The sequence below is a fragment of the Cetorhinus maximus genome, chromosome 16, assembly GCF_964194155.1.
Source record: "Cetorhinus maximus chromosome 16, sCetMax3.hap1.1, whole genome shotgun sequence".
NCBI lineage: Eukaryota > Metazoa > Chordata > Chondrichthyes > Lamniformes > Cetorhinidae > Cetorhinus > Cetorhinus maximus.
In genome coordinates this window covers 106,300,476-106,323,599 of record NC_135894.1, presented here as the reverse complement: position 1 = coordinate 106,323,599, position 23,124 = coordinate 106,300,476, and the positions used below count along the sequence as shown (strand labels likewise).

Genomic DNA, 23,124 nt, shown 5'->3' with positions numbered 1-23,124 from the left:
AACCTCTCAACTTTTGTATTCAGTTCCCCTCGCAATAAACAATAACACTCTATTAGCTTTCTTAATTACCTTCTGTATCTGTATACTAACCTTATGTGATTCATGCACTAGGACACCCAGATCCCTCTGCATCCCAGAGCTCTGCAATTCTCACTCTTTAGATAATAAGCTTATCTTTTATTCTTCATACCAAAATGGACAATTTCACACTTTCCCACATTATACTTCATTTGCCAGATGTTTGCCCACACACTTAACCTGTCTATATCCCTTTGTAGCCTCCTTATGTCATCTCCATAACTTACTTTGCTACCTATCTTTGTGTCATCAGTAAATTTAGCAACCATACCATCTGTCCCTTCATCCAAGTCATTTATATAAATTGTAAAAAGTTGAGGGCCCAGCACTGGTCCCTGTGGCACACCACTCGTTACATCCTGCCAACCAGAAAATGATCCATTTATTCCTACCCTCTGTTTCCTGTTTGCTAGCCAATCTTCTATCCATGCCAATATGTTGCCCCCTACACCATGAGCTTTTATTTTTTGCAATAATCTTTGCTGTGGCACCTTATCAAATGCCTTCTGGAAATCTAAATCCTGTCCATCCACTGGTTCCCCATTATCCACAGCATATGTTACTTCTTCAAAGAACTCCACTAAATTGGTTAAACATGATTTCCCTTTCAGAAAAACATTGTTAACTCTGCCTGATTACCCTGATTTTTTCTAAGAGCCCAGCAATAACATCTTTAATAAAAGATTCTAACATTTTCCCAATGACAGATATTAAGCTAACTGGCCTGTGGTTTCCTGCTTTCTGCCTCCTTCCCAGATAGAATAAAGGAGTTACATTCACTATTTTCTAATCTAATGGAACCTTCCCCAAATCTAGGGAATTTTGGACAATTAAAACTAACGCATCAACTATCTCACTAGCCACTTATTGAAAGACCTCAGGATGAAGTCCATCAGGACCCAGGTACTTGCTAGCCCACAGCTCCAACAATTTTCTCAGTACCAATTCCCTGGTGATTGTAATTTTCTTGAGTTCCTCCCTCCCTTCCATTTCCTGGTTTACAGCTGTTCCTGGAATGTTACCTGCATCCTCTAGTGAAGACCAATGCAAAATACCTGTTCAATTCATCTGCCATCTTCTTATTTTCCATTGTTAATTACCCAGGCTCACATTCTATAGGACCAACGCTCACTTTGTTCACTCTTTCCTTTGTTAAATATCTATTGAAACTCTTACTATCTGTTTTATTATTTCTAGCTAGCTTTCTCTTGTACTCTATTTTTCTTCCTTATTAATCTTTTAGCCATTCTTTGCTGTTTTTTATATTCTGTCCAATTTTCTGACCTGTTACCCATCCTTGACCAACTATATGCTTTTTCTTTAACTTTGATACAATCCTTAACTTGTTTAGCTAACTATGGATGGTGGATCCTCCCCTTAGAATTTTTCTTTTTCGTTAGAATGTATCTATTCTGTGTAATCTGAAATGTCCCCTTAAATGTCTGCCGCTGCATCTCGATTGACCTATCCCTTAACCTGATTTGTCAGTTCACTTTAACTAACTCTCTTTTCATGCCCTCAAAATTGCCCTTATTTAAATTTAAAATAATAGTCTTGTATTCATTCTCTGCCTCAAACTGATTATAAAATTCAATCATATTATGACTACTACCAGCGAGCGGCGTCTTCACTATGAGGTCATTAATTAATCCGATCTCGTTGCACAACACCAGGTCTAGTGTAGCCTGCTCTCTGGTTAGCTTCAGAACATGCTGTTCTAAGAAACTATCCCAAAAACACTCAATGAACTCCTCACCTAGGCTACCTCTGTCCATCTGATTTTTCCAGTCTATCTGTAGATTAAAATCTCCCAAGATTGTTGGCGTACCTTTCCAACAAGCTCAAATTATTTATTTCTTTATACCCTGTCCTACCGTGTGGATACGGTTAGGGGGCCTGTGCACAACTCCCACAATTGACTTTTTGTCTTTATCATTTCTCATCTCTACTCAAACTTAGATCATCCCTCTTTATTGTGCTGATGCCATCAGTAATTACCAGAGCAACCCCTCCACCTTTTCCTAGCTTCCTGTCCCACCTAAATGTCACATACCCATCAATATTCAGGTCCCAATCTATGTCATCCTGCAGCCATGTCTCTGTAATGGCTATCAGGTTGTACTTATTTATTTCTATTTGCACTCTCAGTTCATCTGTTTTGTTTTGATTGCTGTGTGCATCCAGACAGAGTGTATTTAGTTTTGTTGTTCTATTATTTTTGTAACCTCTAGCCTTATCTGTTCATTTACTGTTAGATTTGTACTCTCTATCCCTTCCTCTCACGGTCTGTTTATCATTTCCCATATTAGTATTTTTCTCGCTTCCTTATCTCTACTCTTTACATTTGAACATATGAACAAGGAGAAGGAGTAGGCCATTCAGCCCCTCGAACCTATTCCACCATTTAATAAGATCATGGCTGATCTGATAGTAACCTCAAATCTGCATCCCACCTACCCCCGATAACCTTTCATCCCCTTGCTTACCAAGAATCTATCCACCCCTGCCCTAATATATTCAAAGACTCTACTTCCACCGACTTTTCAGGAAGAGAGTTCCAAAGGCTCAGGACCCTCTGAGAGTAAAAATGTCACCTCATGTTTGTTTTAAATGGGCTACCCTTTATTTTTAACAGTGACCCCTAGTTCTAGATTCTCCTATAAGAGGAAACATCCTCTCCACATCCACCCTGTCAAGACCCCTCAGGATCTTTTATGTTTCAATCAAGTCGCCTCTTACTCTTCTAAACTCCAGTGGATACAAGCCTAACCTGTCCAACCTTTCCTCATAAGACAACCTGCTCATTCCAGGAATTAATCTGGCAAACCTTCTCTGAACTTCCAACGCATTTACATCCGCCCTAAGGTGACCAATACTATACGCAATATCTAGGTGTGGTCTCACTAGTGCTCTGTATAACTGAAGCATAACCTTCCTACTTTTGCATTCAATTCCCCTCACAATAAATGATAGCATTCTATTAGCTTTCCTAATTACCTGCTGTACCTGCATACTAACCTTTTGCAATTCATGCACTAAGAAAACCAGATTCCTTGCACCTTAGAGCACTGTAATCTCTCACCATTTAGATAATATACTTCTCTTTTATACTTCTTGCCAAAATGAACAATTTCACATTTTCCCACATTATACTCCATTGGCCAGATCTATGCCCACTCACTTAACCTACCTATATCCTTTTGTAGCCTCCTTATATCATCATCACAACTCACTTTCCTACCTAACAGCAAATTTGGCAACCATCCCATCCACCCCCTATACCATGAGCTTTTATTTTCCACTATTAACCTTTGATGTGGCACGTTATCAAATACCTCCTGGGAGTCTAAGCAGAGAACATCCACCAGTTCCCCTTTATCCACAGTACAGGTTACTTCCTCAAAGAACTCCAATACTTTGGTTAAACATAATCTCCCTTTCACAAAACCATGTTGACTCTGCCTGATTACCTTGAGCTTATCCAAGTACCTGCATAGCTTCTTTAATAATGGCTTCTAACATTTTCCCTAGGACAGATGTTAAGCTAACTGGCCTGTAGTTTCCTGTTTTCCATCTCCCTCCCTTTTTGAATAAAGGAGTGATATTTGCTTTTTTCCAATTTAGTGGGACCTTCCCGGAATCTAGGGAGTTTTGGAAAATTTAAACCAATACACCAACTATCTCATGAGCCACTTATTTTAAGACACTAGGATGAAGTCCAGCAGGACCTGGGCACTTGTCAGCCCACAGCTCCAACAATTTACTCAGTACCACTTCTCTGGTGATTGTAATTTTCCTGAGTACCTCCCTCCCTTCCATTTCCTGAGTTATAGCTGCTTCTGGGATGATTTAGTAACTCTTCTTAATTTTGATCCGTTGCCTCCAATATTTAGTTTAAAACCCTCTCTACTTCCCTAGTTATGCGGCTTGCTAGAACACTGCTCCCAGCATGGTTCAGGTGGAGGTAGACCATCCTGTAAAATTGAAGCACATGGGATTGGGGGTAATGTATTGAGATCCCCAACTTTACAGGTGATGTCTTCAGCTAATTCAATTCACTCCACACAATAATACTGAAGACTTGTGCTCCAGCATTTATCGTGCCCCTAGCTAAGCTGTTCCAATACAACGACAACACTGGTTTCTACCCGGCTATGTGGAAAATTGCCCAGCTGCTTCATCAATGACCTTCCTTCCATCATAACATCAGAAGTGGGGATGTTCCCTGATGATTGCACAATATTCAGCACCATTCATGACTCCTCGGGTACTGATGCTCCTCGTTTCTATGTTTCTATACTCCGCTGGTTGGAGTCATACCTAGCACATTGTGGTTATTGGAGGTCAATCATCTCAGTTCCAGGACATCACTGCAGTAGCTCTCAGGCTAATGTCCTCGGCCCAATGATCTTCAGCTGCTTCATCAATGACCTTCCTTCCATCATAAGGTCAGAAGTGGGGATATTCCCACGATGTTCAGCACCATTAGCAACTCCTCAGATACTGAAGTAGTCCATGATGAAATGCAGCAAGACCTGGACAATATCTAGGCTTGGCTGACAGATGGCAAGTAACATTCTCACCACACAAGTGCCAAGCAATGACCATCTCCAATCAAAGAGAATCTAACCATTGCCCCCTTGACGTTCAATGGCATTACCATCGCTAAATCCCCCCTATCAACATCCTGGGGCCTATCATTGACAAGAAACTGAACTGGACTAGCCATATAAATACTGTGGCTATAAGAGCAAGTCCAAGGCTAGGAATCCAGCGACGAGTAACTCACCTCCTGACTCCCCAAATCCTGTCCACCACCTACAAGGCACAAGTCAGGAATACTCCCCACTTGCCTGGATGAGTGCAGCTCCCACAACACTTAAGAAGCTCAACACTGTCCAGGACAAAACAGCCCACTTGATTGGCACCCCATCCACAAACATTCACGCCCTCCACCACCAATGCACAGTGGCAGCAGTGTGTACCATCTACAAGATGCACTGCAGGAACTCACTCATGCTTCTTAGGCAGCACCTTACAAACCCACAACCACCTCCATCTCGAAGGAGGACAGCAGATGGATGGGAACACCACCACCTGGAAGTTCCCCTCCAAGCCACGCACCATTCTGGCTTGGAAATATATCACTGTTCCTTCACTGTCGCTGGGTAAAAATCCTGGAACTCCCTCCCTAACAGCACTGTGGGTGTACCTACACCACATGGATTTCAGCAGCTCAAGAAGGCAGCTCACCACCACCTTCTCAAAAGCAACTATTGATGGGCAATAAATGCTGACCCAGCCATCGGCGCCCACATCCCATAATTGAATATATGAAAAAAAAGAGTGAGAACAGATCTGAACCTGGTAAATTGGAATGAAAGAATGGTAGGCAAAATTGTAATTGAACAATGGGCTGCCTTTAAAGAGGAGATAGTTCAGGTATAGTCGAGGTACATTCCACAAGGGGGTAAATTAAGACAAACAAAGCCCGAGGTTCCTAAAATGAAGCAGGAAAAAGTATGACAAATGTCAGATTGATAATTGAAGTAAGACCAGGCTGAATATAGAATCTTCAGGAGGGAGTGAGAAAGGAAATAAGAGCAGCAAAGAAAGAGTATGAGAAGAGACTGGCAGCTAACATAAAAGGCTATCTAGAAGTCCACTCTAGTCATATAAATAGTAAATGGGTGGTAAAAGGAGGTAGGACAAGCTAGGGACCAAAAATGGGATTTATCATGGAGGCAGAGAACATGGCTGAGATACTAAATTAGGTCTTTGCATCTATCTTCAACAAGGAAGAAGATGCTGCCAAAGTCACAGCGAAAGAGGAGGTAGTTGAGTGGCTCCATGAGCTAAAGTTTGATAAAGAGGATGTACTTTAGATGCTGGCTGCACTTAAAGCTGATAAGTCACCAGGACCAGATGAGTTGCATCTGAAGATACTGAGGGAAGTGAGTGAAAATTGGGGCAGTACTGGCCGTGATCTTCCAGTCCATCTTAGATTCAGGGATGGTGCCATAGGTCTAGAGAATTGCAAATATTATCCCCTTTGTCAAGGATAAGCCCGACTACAGTTTAACCTCGATGGTGGGAAAGCGTTTAGAAACTGTAATCCTAGACAAAATTAACAGTCACTTGGACAAATGTGGATTAATTAAGGAAATCATCTTGGATTAGTTAAGGACAAATTGTATTTAACTAATTTGATTTAGTTTTTGGATAAGGTAACAAAGAGTGTTGATGAGAGTAATGTGGTGTACGCGGACTTCCAAAAGCTGTTTGATAAAGAGCCACATAACAGGATTGCCGGCAATGTTGAAGCTCATGCAATAAAAGGGACTGCATCAGCATTGTTACGAAACCCAAACTTACCTTATTGTGGAACGTGGAGATCAGGAACTCCAAGTCCCGGCTGTCTTCGGACTTCCCGCATATGCGTAGGTCGGGAGTGGGCAGGAGCGCAATTCTTCATCTTTACATTCTTTGGGCCCATGACAGGCCCAATGCATCTGCGCATAAAGAAAAAAGAAGAGTGTGAAAACCTGAGTCAGGTGACTGGGATTGCTATGGCCAGCAAGTGTCCCAGGTAAAGGACAAAGACAGGGGACAGAAACAGGTCCCAGCTAAGGTCAGTTAAATGCAAGCAGCAGAGAAGCAGTCTTCAAGTTAGAGAAAGGGCTGCAGGAGGCATACTTTAAGTGAAGTGGGCTATTGGGGCAGAGGTTCTGCCCAGCATGGCTGTAGATCTAAGTTGTGTCTGTAATTTGGTGCTTGCATGTATATCCAGGAATACAGGGGAATGGGATCTTGGAAGATGAGATTAAAACCCAGTGAGGTGAGCTGTTGTTGATGTCTTCCGAGTTTGGTAACTGAAGATGATTCAAGTGAAGCCCTGAAGATCCAAGAAGGCAGCAGAATGTTGGTGACTCCATGTTCCGGGCCACTGGGGCAAAGGTACCCTTTAGGAGCAGCAGTGTTCCACTCGGTGTGGCCAAAGGGCTGAAGTTGTGCCTGTGAGTTGGTGCTAGAATGCAGACTTGGGAATCCAGGGGAACGGAGCCTTGGTGACAAGTTTGAAACCCTGTGAGGTGGGAAGTCATTGAGGCCCTTCAAGGTGGAGCCACCTTTGGAGAGAATTCCAAGGTGAGATCTTCGAAGGTGAAGTTTGGAATCCCTTGTGAGAGAGACGGAGTTTTAGTCAGATTGTTGACTCACAGTGTTTACTGACATCTGGGTGGGTTGTTGAGAAATCCATGGAATCCATTTTGGTCGCCTTTGGAATTTATTGTGTAGTGTGATGTGTTCAACCACAGTTTGCCTGTTAATTCACATGTACCTTATACTTAACCTGATTATTGGAGTACTGGATAGATATTGTAAATTGTTTTATCTTTCTGACCTTGTGTAGTAAAGTTTATTTTTGTTTGTTCAAACCCTATGGATCCTTGTGGCTTTATTCAATGAGCAAGTGTCTTTGTCTACTCTAAAAGAACTGTTATTGGTCCCTAACCGGATCTCAACAACAACTTGGGGGTTTGGCCAAGGATCATAACAGCATGGATATAAAGTTGGCTGAGTGACAGGAAACAGAGAGAAGTGGGAACAGTTGTTTTGTGGGCTGGTCGAAGGAAAATAGTTGGGTTCCCTAAGGGTCAGTATTAGGATCACTGCTATTCTTGAACTATATTAATGACTTAGGCCTGGATGTACAGGGCACACTTTCAAAATTTGCAAATGTGTGAAAACTTGGAAACATTGTGAGCTTTGGGGAGGATAGTGATAATCCTCAAGAGTATGTTCAGTGGCTGGTGAAATGGGTGGACATGTGATAAATGTAATTCAATGCAGACAAGTGTGAAGTGATTCACTTTGGTGGAAAGAATGAGGAGAGGCAATATGAAATAAAGAGTACAATTCTAAAGGAAGTGCAGGAGCAGAGGGTCCTGGGGGTTTATGTACAAGTCCTTAAATGAACCTGTATAAAATATAGGTTCGGCCTCAAATGGAGTGTTGTGCCCACTTCTGGACACCATAATTTAAGAAGGATATGAAGGCATTGGAGAGGTTGCAGAAAAGATTTATGAGAATGGTTCCAGGTGTGCAGATTATGATCTTTGAATGATACTCAGAAAGAAACTTAGAAAGTTACTTGAGAGTTATCACTATCCAGTCAATCAACCAATATGGTGGGATGTTGAGTTTTTGATCAGAGTTTAAGATGGAACATACTATACTGGTTACACAGCAAAAACATAAAACCATGACAAATAACAAGTACCAGTCCAGATCAGACAGGATGGCTGGTATGCACAAACAGCTCTTTCTTCCGTCTTCCACTTCTCTTCTCAGTGTTCATGTCTTCTTAGCTTCTGGAACTCCTCAGGAATGTTTGACAGCGATCTTGCTTCAGAGACCTTGTCCTTGTCCACTGCCTACCACAATGAACACTCCCAATTCTATCCTGGATGGGTTATTGACAAGGCCTTTTGGTCCTATAAAGACTTACTTTATTTCAAAATACCCTATCAGGTGTTGAGTTCTTTGTCTAAACTTTGGGTTAAATATCCAGCTGTTGATGTCAATCTACCCTCCATTAGCCCCTTAAGACTTTTGTACGTACTCTGGCCATATTCTTACTTCATCTCTTCCTTATCACTTCTCAATCTTCTTCCCAGATTAGTTCCATCCTCCCATAACATCCACTATAAGTTAGACTGTCTGTCTGTGAGACCTGCTAACAAGCATTCTCAATGGCCATTCAGCGCAACTATTCTTACCCCTTATCAGACTGATGAACCAGGCTATTGTTCACTGCAGTCAAATCTAATGTCTCCACATACTACTGGGTATATGTATTTCAGCAAGCAAGATTAATGAAACGTCTAACACAGCTTCCAACCATTTGTTATCTCTTACTACTGTGGCGGGATGTCCGGCCTCCGCAGTTATTGGCCATGACCTAGAACGAGACCACAGCCAGTACTTTAAAGAGCCCCCTGGCATGGATCAGTGTCAGGGGACACAACAAATGTAGGATTGCTTCAAATTCCACAAGATAATCTGTCATTGAGCAGTTGGCAGACTTCTAAGGTGAGTGCATTTTAATTTGAGTTCTACTGTCTCCAAACCTGATCAGAGGTGGCTTCCTTTTTTAACCTGAACAAGTTTACCACTACTTTCTTCCCCCCCCACCGCTTTTTTTTCAATAATTTATATAGATTCTTCTTTCCCCACCCATTTCCATTATTTTTAAATCTAAAACTAAAACCTTGTTAGCCTTTCCACCCCACCCCCACTAGAGCTGTACTTTGAATATCCTGTCCTCCATTCTTAATTAGCACTTTTCTCAGACAAAACACCTCTTTGACCCTTTTGTCTGTGACATCTTTTGATTATCTGCTCATCTCCACAATCACCACACCACACCCTCAATGTCTCTCTCTCCCCCGACACCACCCCCCCACCCCCACCTTAAACCAATTTATATTTCTCCCTTCTTCTAACTATGCTTCAGTTCTGCCGAAGGGCCATGAAGGCTCGAAACGTTGACTGATTTCTTCTCCGCCGATGCTGCCAGACCTGCTGAGTTTTTCCAGGTAATTCTGTTTTTGTTTCAGATTTCCAGCATCCGCAGTAGCTTTTAGCTTTTTGTTTTTACCACTACTTTGCCTGGAACAGTTGTCTAGTTGTTGTATATTTCCCTCCAGAGATGTCTGCAGCATTGGAGTGAGGGGAGAGGCAGAGGAGTAGGGCCAAACCAGCCCCTAGATTCAATGAGGACTCCCTCAGAGCCCTCCTACTGCAGTCTCCGACTGACATGAGCTGCTGATGCCTACCCCTGGCAAGAGGAGGAAGCCGAGCCAGACACGTGCAGCCTAGGACAAGGTAGTCAAGGAGTCCAAGCAGTATTGTGCTTGTCAGGTGGACATTGTTCCAATGCAGAAAAGGCCAGGGGTCAGCACATGTGCAATCTTGTTCCAGTGTGCCACAGGGTGCACTCGCGAATGCAGGAGGAAAGTAAGTTTGGCTGGATCTCAAAGGCAGCAGGATGCAGCAAGGACACAGCTGTCATGGATGATGACATTGTGCTTTGAAAGTTTTGGTCCAGTTGTAGGATGGGTGGTTGGCAGAACGTGCATATGATGGATGAGCACAGCCTCCAGGCTGGCACACACTTTACTAATAAAGGGTGCCATTAAATAAATTGCTAATGAATACATTCTTACACATCTCTTCAGAAGAAGCGAACCCACAATGCCCAGGAGCAGCCTGTACAGGCGGGGGAGTTCCGAACCTGGCCTACTAAGTCCTTTTAAAGAGGAGGTGCTGACGCTCACAGACAGAGTCCCCCAGGCGTATCGGCAGATGTGAGATTGGAGGAAGGCTGGGTCTGAGGAAATGGCAAAAGGCTCAATCAGATAGAAGGGGAGAGGGCAAGAGGGAGGTTAATGGAGGGTCAGCATGATTCAATGAAGCTTGTTAATATCGTTCAGACATTCAAACCCTGACAATCTTCATCACCTGAAGCTTCAGATTATTGTTCAAGTGCGCATTGTGTCTGCAGAGTCCCATCTCTCATATTGGACATGAGGACGGTTACTGAGTGTATTGTCATAGCGCTGATGTAGCAAGGTCTGTGATACCCACTAACCCCTTTACTTATGTCTCTTTGTTACAGGAGAAGCCTCTTCAGATCATCTTCCTCCAGATGCCAAGCCACCACTCCCCTCCGAGGAGAGGAAAAGCCCTGGGAGGATGCAGCATCACATCCCCACTCTGCACCAAGCACCTTGGCAGATACTGGCGCCTCGGCTGGGATTATTGTGTCGGAGAGGGGACATGCACACACTGATGAGGGCACTTCACATTCACACGTGCAGCTGCCGGAGAGTGTGGTGGAGCAGTTCTCGGGCAGTCAGAGGAGTGTCTGAGGTGATCCAGAGTCTGATTATGAGTTGGATGTTGAGCCTCTGAAATCGTCCATAAGACATCAGATGCTGGATATCCAGCGCGAGGTCTGTGAAGATTTGGCGGATCTACCACAGAGGTTGCAGACTGTGGAGGTGTCCATCCAGGCCATGTGCGCTGCTATCATCCATTCTTCAGAGCACCAATCTTCCTCCATTGGCAGACTGGTGATTGTCCTGGAGGGGCAAACCAAGCGTATTACAGATGGACCCGTCAGTATGCGCTCCGACCTGCCCATCATCGCTCTGGTTCTGAGCTCAGGGGCACAGACCCAAGGCGACAGGGGAGCTGGGAATTTGAACGCAGACCAAACTCCTGGAACTAGGACTGGCTGGTGCCCCCTGCCAAATAGTCATAGAGTCTTAGAGGTCTACAGCACAGAAAAAAGCCCTTCGGCCCATTGAGTCTGCGCCGGTCAAACAAGTATCTAACTATCTTAATCCCATTTTCCAGCACTAGACCCATAGCCTTGTATACCATGGCATCACAAGTGCACATCCAAATACTTCATAGTGGCAGAGGGTAAGCAGCAACTGCCGTCATCTGGAAATTCCTCTGAGGGCACTTCTGATGGGAGCAGTATCTCCTCCGTCCATCCGCCATTGACACAGTCCTTGTCCGGTGCCACACGACAGAAGATCCTCCTGCCACTCAGCAGGAATCTTCTTAAGTGACAGGCACTCAAGGCCTCAGCTGCACAGACGACGCCTGTTGAGGTCATCCAGGGCAAGGGAGGTGGCAGATCAGCTGCCTCTCTTCAGTGCAGCATTAAGCGAGGGAGGAGAACTGTGTCAGAGCTCCCGTCAACATGTTAAAAATACTCCACAGTAGTCACCAGGAGGGACACGTGGGTGAGTTGCTTGTTGTTGTTTGTTAGTATTCCTCTCACATTTGTAAATAAACCCACATATTACAGGCCCTCATGCTGATGTTTTAATACTTTGTGTGACTGTAGTACTTGTCTCTGGAGGCAGAGGAAAGCTTGATAATATTGCTGCAGGGCAGGAGGACTCATGTGTTCATGTTAGGAATGGAGAGTGTATTGACACGACAATGACTGGACTCGCTCAGTACACATGGGTAAAGGATTGTACAGGTGGTGACCATGCATCTCTGAGACTGGGACTTTTGAGACTCTTGAAACCTCTGCTGTATTAAGACATCCCTGATGCCATGGCCATCCATGCAATCATGGCCAGGACCTTCCACCTGAACGTCACTGTGTTCCCTCACCTCATCCTCTGTGGATTGGCCCCTACCTGCTGTGCCCTCATCCTCCAGAGCATCCCATCTTTGAATAGCGAGGTTATAGAGGGGTGAGCACACCATGAGCATTAGGGACACACGCGGCGGGGGCATCTGAATCTCAGTTTCTGGAAACCAATGGTGTGCTCGATGATAGCCCTAGTCCTTGCACGACTCTCATTGTACCTCCTCTCCACCTCAGTCCTGGGCCCCCTCACAGGTGTCATTAGCCATCTCTTCAATGGATATCCCTTGTCACCTGTGAGCCATTCAGCTAAAGAATCAGGGCCGCTGAATAGGTCTGGCACCTGTGAGTTATGAAGGATGAAGGAGTCATGGTTGCTGCCTGGGTACCTGGGACATACCGCTCTATAAACTGTGATGATCCAATTTCTAGCCACCTGAGTTCATGTGCATCTGTAGATATATATTTTAAAACGTTTATTTTTTGCCAGTATCCACTACATTACTGGAATTGTTACTACATTAGTCATTTTCTCATTAACCAGATTCCATCTGTTCAACTGGTTTTATTCAATGTGAACTATTTCTAAACATAATTCATTGTTCCTCAACTTCTTTTATTCTAACAATGCTGTAAGTTGCAAATTCTGCAGCTTATCCTTCCAAAACTACCTGTCTAAGTTCCAAGTTTCTGCTGTACTTATCCTGGAACACTGAGCAATTTAGGCAGAGGAAAGCAGATTACAACAGTGCTTTATGTGGGCCAACCAGATCTGATGATGAATGGTTAAACCAGTTATCCACCATAAATATTCAGGCATATGTCCCTTGCAGTTCTCTCTCTTCTTCTACTTTAAATCTGCCATCATCACCCCTCTTCTCAAGAAACCAACCCTTCACCCTATTGCTTGCAAACTACTGTCCCATCTCCAACGCTCCTTGCCTCTCCTTACCTGTGTTGCCATCTCCCAAATCCGTGCCCATCTTTCCCTAAATCCGTTTGACTCTATCCAATCAAGTTTCCACTGTTGCCATTGTATTGAAAGGGCTCTAATCAAAGTCACAAATAGTATCCTATGTGACTGAGACAAAGGTAAACTTTACCTCTCGACATGGTGACCACACTAGCCTCCTCCAATGCCTCAATTTCTAGCTGGGTGAGGCTGCTCTCACCTGGTTCTATTCTTATCTATCTAATCATAGCCTGAGAATCACTTGTAACGGCTTCTCTGCCAGCTCCCACACTGTTACCTCTGGTGTCCTGCAAGGATTTATCCTTGGCCCCCTCTTATCTTCATGCTGCCCCTTGGCGACATAATTCAAAAGCATAGCGTTAGTTTTCACATTGTGATGAAACCTATACTTCCCTTGCTGAATGTGGAGGTCAGGGACTCTGCTTCCTGATGAACCTCTGGCATTTCGCGCATGTGCTGGCCAGGAACTGGCCGTACACGTGCAGCTCGGTTATTTCATGTTCTTCAGGCCAAGGACCTGCATGCCTGCTCAGAAGGGAGAAAGAAGAACGTCATAAAAAGGCAGGCCAGATGACCTGGCATGGAGCGCCATTGTTGAGTGAGTGTCCCAGGGAGTGGGACATGGGAGGGGGACAGGGAGAGGTCCCAAACCAGGGAGGCAGACAGAGAGAGGTCTCAAATGGAAATTCCAGGTAAGGGACAAAGACAGGGGACAGAAATAGTCCTGTTAAGTTAAGTTAAAAGAGTGGAGCAGAGAAATATCCTCCAAATTAAAGAAAGAGCTGCAGGGAGCAGACTTTAAGTGAAGTGGACACGAGAGATGCCCTGAAGATCCAAGAGAGCAGCCAAAAGTTGGAGATTCCAGGCTGTGGACTGTTGGGACAAAAGTGCCCTGTTGGAGTAGTGGTGTGCTGCCTAGCATGGCTGAATATCTTAAATTGTGTTTGGAAGATACATATACGTGCAAACATGCGAATTAGGAGCAGGAGTAGGCCACCTAGCCCCTCAAGTCTGCTCCGCCATTCAATAAAGTCATGCCTGATCTGAATTGTAACCTCAACCCCATTTCCTGCCTACCCCCAATAACCTTTCACCCCCTTGTTAATCAAGAATATATCTAGCACTGCCTGAAAAATATTCAAAGACTCTGCTTCCACCAACTTTTGAGGAAGAGTCATAATCCTCTGAGAGAAAAAATTTCTCCTCATCTCTGTCTTAAATCAGCAACCCCTTATTTTTAAAGTGACCCATAGTTCTAGTTTCTCCCACAAGAGGAAACATCTTCTCCACATCCACCCTGTCAAGACCCCTCAGGCTCTTAAAGGTTTCAATTAAGTCGCCTCCTACTCTTCTAAATTCCAGTGGATACAAGCCTAACCTGTCCAGCCTTTCCTCATAAGACAAACCGCCCATTCCTGGTATTAGTCCAGTAAACTCCCCACCAGCCTCCGCATTCAAAGGATCATCCTCCGCCATTTCTGCCAACTCCAGCATGATGCCACCACCAAACACATCTTCCCTTCACCCCCCTTGACGGCATTCCGTAGGGATCGTTCCCTCCGGGACACCCTGGTCCACTCCTCCATCACCCCCTACTCCTCAACCCCCACTTATGGCACCTCCCCATGCCCACGCAGAAGATGCAACACCTGCCCCTTCACTTCCTCTCTCCTCACCGTCCAAGGGCCCAAACACTCCTTTCAAGTGAAGCAGCATTTCACTTGCATTTCCCCTAACTTAGTCTACTGCATTCGTTGCTCCCAATGCGGTCTCCTCTACATTGGAGAGACCAAACGCAAACTGGGCGACCGTTTTGCGGAACACCTGCGGTCTGTCTGCAAGAAAGACCCAAACCTCCCTGTCGCTTGCCATTTTAACACTCCACCCTGTTCTCTTGCCAACATGTCTGTCCTTGGCTTGCTGCATTGTTCCAGTGAAGCCCAACGCAAACTGGAGGAACAGCACCTCATCTTCCGACTAGGCACTTTACAGCCCTCTGGGCTGAATATTGAATTCAACAACTTTAGATCTTAAACTCCCCCTCCCCCCATCCCCACCCCGTTTCTTTCCCCCCCCCCACCCGCTTTTTTTTTCAATAATTTATATAGATTCTTCTTTCCCCACCTATTTCCATTATTTTTAAATCTAAAACTAAAACCTTTAGTCTTTCCACCCCACCCCCACTAGAGCTGTACTTTGAATATCCTGTTTTCCATTCTTAATTAGCACTTTTCTCAGACAAAGACCACCACCTTCAACACCTCTTTGACCCTTTTGTCTCTGACAACTTTTGATTATTATCTGCTCACACCACACCCTCAATGTGTCACTTCCCCCCCGCCCCCCACCCACCTTAAACCAATTTATATTTCTCCCTTGTTGAAACTATGCTGCAGTTCTGCTGAAGGGCCATGGAGGCTCGAAACGTTGACTGATTTCTTCTCCGCCGATGCTGCCAGACTTGCTGAGTTTTTCCAGGTAATTCTGTTTTTGTTTTGTTTTGGATTTCCAGCATCCGCAGTAGCTTTTAGCTTTTTGTTTTTAAACTTTCTCTGAACTGCTTCTAACGCATTTACATCTTTCTTTAAATAAGGAGACCAGTGCTGTACACAATACTCCAGATGTGGTCTCACCAATGCTCTGTAGAACTAAAGCATAACCTCCCTACTTTTGTATTCAATTCCCCTCACAATAAGTGATAACATTCTATTAGCTTTCCTATTTACTTGCTGTACCTGCATACTAACCTTTTGTGATTCATGCACAAGGAAACCCAAATCCCTCTGAATGTCAGAGCTCTGCAATCTCTCACCATTTAGGTAATAAGCTTTTTTATTCTTCTTGCCAAATTGAAAAATTACACATTTGCCCACATTATACTCCATTTGCCAGATGTTTGCCCACTCACTTAACCTATCTATGTCACTTTATAGCCTACTTACGTCTTCTTCACAATTTACTTTCCTACCTATCTTTGTGTTGTCAGCAAATTTAGCCACCATTCCTTCAGTTCCTTCATCCAAGTCATTTATATAAATTGTAAAAAGTTGAGGCCCCAGCACTGATCCCTGTGGCACACCACTCATCACATCCTGCCAACCAGAAAAAGACCCATTTATGCCAATTCTCTGTTTCCTGTTAGCTAGCCAATCTTCTATCCATGCCAATATGTTACCCCCTATATCATGAGCTTTTATTTGGAAGGTGAGGCTTGAGTACGTTTGGAAATCTAGGGGGAAAGGAATCTCGGAAGTCAAGATTGAAACCCTGTGAGATTGGTCATTGTTGAATCCATCCAATTGGGAGTAACCTTTGGAGTGAATTCCAAGGCGAGATCTTCAGTGGTGGAGATTGGAAACCCTCATGAGAAAGACAAAGTTTTAGTGAGACTGGTTGGCTCACAATGTGACAAACGACTGGGTGGGTTTTTGAGAAATCCATGAAATTGGGTTTGGTTGCATCTGTCATTCATTCTGAAGTGTGGCGTGTTCAACCACAATTTTCCTGTTAGTCCACGTGTACTTCATACTTATCCTGAATGTTAGAGGATAAGATAGATATTGTAAATTGCTTTATCTTTCTGAACTTGTACAGTAACATTTTTTTGTTTGTTCCTAATGCGTGGAATCTTGTGGCTTTATTAACTTAGTAAACATCTTGAATCCCAAACTTTGCCTTGAATCTCAAACTTTGTCTACTTTAAATAAAATATTATTGATCCCTTACCAGATCTCCCTCCACAATTCAAAGTCTGTCCAAGGGGCATAACATAAATTTGGGGCTCTTGAGGCGTTTCGAATCCACAGACAAATATGAGTGCTGATACATGCTGAGGTTAAGGTTTCCACAATGAATTTTACTATACAGATTGAAGAGCAGAATAGCTTAGAATTGCTAGGACTTATCTGGAGAGGAAAGACTTATCCCTGAGTGATTTTCAACAGCTAACCAAGGCTAGGTTAATCACATTAGCAGGAAAGTTTGCATTAGAATTAAAAGCAAGGGCTAAGAAAGCAGAAATAATTGAGGTAATAGCATAGCATCTGGGATTAGAAGAAGAACAAGTTAATCCAGATAGCAATTCAGTTGAGTTAGCTAGAATTCAGAGTTGTAGATGAAACAGCTTGAACTTAAAAAAGAAAAAGAAATGGATCACCTTGAAATAGAAAAAGAAATGAAAAAACAATTGATTTGAAAGACAAAGAAAAAGAAAGAGCAAAAGAAATGGAAATGTGAAAGCTCGAATTAGAAAAAGAGGAAAAGGAAAAAGAAAAAGAAAGATTGAAAGAAATGGAAATGTGAAAGCTTGAGCTCGAGTTTCAAAGAGAAAAAGAAATCACTCAGCAGTTTTTCAGGAGAACAATTTTCAGATTATGACATAGTTAAAACTGCAGTGCTTAATAATCCTGAAGCATATCAGTTGAAATTTCAGACTTTAAAGAAAAGACTGAATGAAATATGTGTAGAATTCACTAGGGGATAAGAAATGCTGTGGGACTGGTGCTTTCGATCATTGAAGTTAGAACAAAATTTTGAGAATGTGAGGGAGCCAATGACAATGGGAGAATTTCAAAATAGCATTCCAATAGTTATTAGGTCACGCCTGGAAGACCATAAGATTTCTAGGGTATGAGAAGCAGCAGTTCTGGCAGATGCATATGATATATTGCAATAAATCTCCATCAGTAAACTCACAGGAAAGTTGGAGGAACAGAAAAGAGTCTAGCTTTAGGGAGGAGGCAGAAGATGTTCCAGTCAAGAAAAATGATAGTGTACAAGGTAAAAGTGATGTCAAGAAACCAGTACGCTTTTATTGCCATAAGACCAGGCATCTCAAAGCCCATTGTTGGAAGCTGAACGATAAACTGGTGGCAGTAATAAGAACATTTAAGGAGTCTTTAGAAAAGGAAATGGATGTTAAAACAGTGGTACTAGCGCGAGTGACAGGGACTTCTACTGAGAAGTATCAATAATCAGTACAGGAGCAACATAAGTGCCTGTAGAATTGAAAACTAAAAATTGTCAACTGAAAGGACTGAAACCGCAAAATGGTCTGGAAAGGTCAATGACCGTGGACACTGAATTACAATGCTTGCTAGTGTTGACACACCGGGTACAGCAGCAGGAATCCAGGCACATGGACAGTTCACAAAAGACCATTTTAAACCTGCAGAGGAGTAAATGATCTGCATCATGAATTGAGTGAAAGAGTTGAAATATTGGAACTAACCATAAAAATCCAGAGTGAGAAAGTAGCTGACATTGCTCAAAGAGAGTTAAATAAGACCTGTTTGGAATAGGATCAAGAGAAACTACAAGACATTAAAATGTTCAAAGATCAAACCAAACAGGAGTATGAAACCTTTTTGTGTGAACATAAAAAGCATCTCAATAACATCCTGGAAATGGCTAAAAGAGACTTTGATCATGGGAGAAATGACCTATTAACTGTCACAAAAGTATAATAATTTTCATAATATTATTGTGATTTATTGTAAAAGTAGGTTAATAGTGGGGTTTGGATAGTTTTTATGTGTATGTTGGGGGGGGGGGGTTTAATTGAGTTGGAGACAGCTGGTCTGGAGGCTTTGACTCATCAAAAGAATCTAGGTTTGAAATGCTAAATACATAAACATGACTGAAGTTTTAGAATGTGAGGTAAGGAGAATTTGCATTTTTAGATAAATCAGGGTAGTTTGAATTTCAAAGAGATGGTAGGATGTTAAACCTGGCCAGAGAAGCTAAGCCAAGCAGTGTGTTTATTTTTCCCAAAGGTTACTGATAATGTTGGCACCATGAAATGATTTAAATTATGATAAAAATAAAGTTCCAAAGACATATGGGAACAATGGGATTTGCATTAAAAGGGAAAAACATGTGTAAGGGAGAAGAGGCTTTGTCAGAGAGGAAGGTGTTGTGAGATCGACCAGAAGTGTGAAAAGCCTCCAGTAGTTGTGCATTAACCTGCTGTCTACAGAAACTGATGTTGGGAAAAGCCACTTTGAATTCTATTGTCCAGGGTATTGTGTTGACTTGCTTGGATCTGTTTAAATCTATTTTTTAATGGTTGCCTTAATGGGGGTGTAATTGGAAGCTAGATTAAATAGGGGTTTTAGAAGTTATTATTGGTAGTAATTTGTAGACCTATGAATGTGCTTGAAATCCTTTATTTTGTTAATAAATGTTTAATTTAGTTTTTGTAAAAAATCTCTAGAGTCTTGGTGGACTTATTACTACTGAGTTCAGGGCATACATCTCAAAATAAAATATAAATTGCAAAATTGTTGTGACTGCGTGGTCAAATTTCCCTTGTGGGTTTGATCCGCCTGGTACACATCATCTGCCACGTCACAATGTAACGCACAAACAAGCCATTTTCACCTAATGGTTGGGTTTTCCAACAGGCACTGAGATCCCAATGTTGGGCCTATATGAGGGTCCTGAGCCCACCCATGTTATCAGCACACCCACCAGTGCAACCTTCCAGGAGAGAGCCTTCTAACTGGCCAGCTCAGTACTCACCATTTTATTAAGGACAGGTTTTAGGCCCAACCAGAGGGCCTGCAGTGATGTTAGACTGGCAGTGGGAGAGGTGACTACTGCTGAGGAGGCAGGAAAGCATGGAGGCACCTCAACACAGAGGCACCTGATCACAGAGGTACCTCAACATGGAGGTACCTCAACATGGAGGCACCCCAACACAGAGGTACTCTTCACTGCCTGCAGTGCAGTGATAAAATAGAGACCCAAAGCCGGTAGGGCTACTGGGTTGGAGGGAATACCCCTCCATTGGGGTAGTGAAGGATGGGGCTGCAGCATTTCATCCATTGCACTGCCATCATTGGGACATGGCGCCTCTAGCTCCAATAGACTGCCTGACCTGGTTCAGAGGGCTGCCTTGATTGAGCAGCGACCTCCTCACAAAACAGGGGAGTGGGGGTTTGTTTAGATTTCAATAAATTAGCGGTGCTGTGCAAATAGCCCTTAAGTAGGACCTTATTGGAACTAATTGACTGCTCCAGTCTGTGAAGTGGGCACCACTGACCTGGTTCACATGTCCTCCAACAGTGCCGGGAAAATTCAGCCCAAAGTCTTGTTTTGTTCTATCATGCTCTTGGCAGAGTTAATTCTCAAAAAGAGGGAAAAAGAATTGGATAAATCTTGGGCACACAGAACTCCAGTTATATTACTTTTCATTTGTTACCACTACAGATTCAATCTGAACTTTCAGGTTTTGAATGAGTCAGAGTATAGTGCAGCTGTCATTAACAGTATTTTTAACTGCAGTGTGAAGACAGTAAAGTGGAGAGTTTGTATGAAGCACTGAAGAAAGCAGGAGACAAGTTTGTGGGTCGTTTCCCGTCCTGTCTCACTCTGAGCCTTCACACAAGCCCAAGTTATGTCGGATACTTCTTTGATGAAACAAGTGCTGACACCATCAAACAGTTTGCACTGGCCTTTGCTGCAGAAGCGACAACCTTGGCAGGTAGAGGAAAAGGAGTTTTGTTTAACATCTGGCGAAGTATCAACACATCGTCAACTTAACTAGCTTTAAATAAAACACTGTGAATACATAGCATGTCTGAGTAACAAAGTGACTGATAGTATGACTTCATAGAAGCACAAGGGACTAACGATTAAAGCGACTAAATTCTAAGGGATTAGAGTCATAGAATTTTACAGCACAGATACAGGCCCCTCAGCCATCAAGCACCTATCTATTCTAATCCCATTTTCCAGTACTCGGCCTGTAGCTCTGTATGCTTTGGTGTTTCAAGTGCTCATCTAAATAATTCTTAAATGTTGTGAGGGTTCCTGACTCTACCACCCCCTCAGGCAGTGTGTTCCAGATTCCAACCAACCTCTGGGTGAATTTTTTTTTCCCAAAATCACCTCTAAACCTCCTGCTCCTTACCTTAAATCTATGCCCCCTGGTTATTGACACCTCCGCTAAGGGGAAACGTTTCTTCCTATCTACCCTATCTATGCCCCTCATAATTTTGTATATCTCTATCAGGTCCCCCCTCAGCCTTCTCTGCTCTAAGGAAAATAACCCCAGCCTATCCAGTCTCTCTTCATAGCTGAAACACTCCAACCCAGGCAACATCCTGGTGAATCTCCTCTGCACCCTCTCCATAGCAATCACATCCTTCCTATAGTGTGGTGACCAGAACTGCACACAGTACTCCAGCTATGGCCTAACTAGTGTTTTATACAGGTCCAACATAGCCTCCTTGCTCTATGTCTTGGCTAATAAAGGCAAGTTATCCCATATGCCGCCTTAAACACCTTATCTACTTGTGCTGCTACCTTCAGGGATCTATAGACATGTGCACCAAGGTCCCTCTGATCCTCTGTACTTCCTAGGGTCCTACCATGCCTTACATAGTCCCTTGCTGTGTTAGTCCTCCAAAAATGCACCACCTCACACTTCTCAGGATTAAATTCCATTTGCCACTGCTCTGCCCATCTTACCAACCCATTTATATCGTCCTGTAATCTAAGGCTTTCCTCCTCACTATTTACAACACCACCAATTTTCGTATCATCTGCGAACTTACTGATCATACTTCCTGTATTCATGTTTAAATCATTAATGTACACTACAAACAGCAAGTGTCCCAGCACCAATCCCTGTGGTACACCACTCATCACAGGCTTCCAATCGCAAAAACAACCTTTGACCATCACCCTCTGCCTCCTGCCGCTAAGCCAATTTTGGATCCAAATTGCCAAATTGCCTTGGATCCCATGGGCTCTTACCTTCTTGATCATTCTCCCTTGTGGGACCTTGTCAAAAGCCTTACTGAAATCCATGTAGACTACATCAACTACACTACCCTCATCTATACAACTAGTCACCTCCTCGAAAAATTCAGTCAAATTTGTTAGACATGATCTCCCCCTGACAAAGCCATGCCGACTATCCCTGACTGATCCCTATCTCTCCAAATGGAGATTAATCCTGTCCCTCAGAACTTTTTCCAATAGTTTCCATACCACTGATGTTAGACTCACTGGCCTGTAATTACCTGGTTTATCCCTACCACCCTTCTTGAATAATGGTACCATATTCGCTATTCTCCAGTCCTCTGGTACCTCTCCTGTGCCCAGAGAGGATTTGAAAATTAGTGTCGGAGCCCTTGCAATCTCCTCCCTGACCTCACATAGCGGCCTGGGATACATCACATCTGGGCCTGGGGTCTTATCCACTTTTAAGCCCGCTAAAACTGCTAATACTTTCAATGTTAATTTGTTCAAGTATATCACAGTCCTCCTCCCTGATTTCTGCACCTACATCATCCTTCTCCATAGTGAACACAGATGAAAAGTAATCATTTAAAACCTCACCTATGTCCTCCGGCTCCACGCACAGATTGTCACTTTGGTCCCTAATGGGTCCTACTCTTTCCCTGGTTATCCTCTTGCCCTTAATATATTGATAAAATGCCTTGGGATTTTCCTTTATCGTGCCCACCGATGTTTTTTCATGCCCCCTCTTCGCTCTCCTAATTACTTTTTTTAAGTACACCCCACCACACCCGCCCCCCCACCCCCCGTCCCCCCCAACCCCCCAATACACTTTCTATACCCCTCTAGGAATTCCGCTGTTTTCAGCCCACTGTATCTGCCTTAAGCCTCCTTTTTCCCCCTTATCCAATCCTCTATATCCTTGACATCCAGGGTTCCCTGGACTTGTTGGTCCTACTCTTCACCTTTAGGGGAACGTGTTGGCCCTGAACTCTCACTATTTCCTTTTTGAATGACTCCCACTGGTTTGATGTAGATTTTTCTGCAAGTAGCTGCTCCCAGTCCATTTTGACCAGATCCTGTCTTATCATATCATATCATCTCACTCAAGAACCGTTCTTCTGTGTTGGAAAATGGTGAG

At 43.4% G+C, this 23,124-nt stretch overlaps 1 protein-coding gene across 1 annotated transcript in view; it reads left to right on the top strand.

Moving 5' to 3' along the window:
- The window catches only part of LOC144691915 (ubiquitin-associated and SH3 domain-containing protein A-like), a 231,439-nt gene that overhangs the window by 62,911 nt on the left and 145,404 nt on the right, over positions 1–23,124 (top strand). Inside the window, exon 4 of the mRNA XM_078560489.1 lies at positions 20,520–20,718. Coding sequence (XP_078416615.1) covers positions 20,520–20,718 — 199 coding nt within the window. The remainder of the gene's footprint in view (positions 1–20,519; positions 20,719–23,124) is intronic.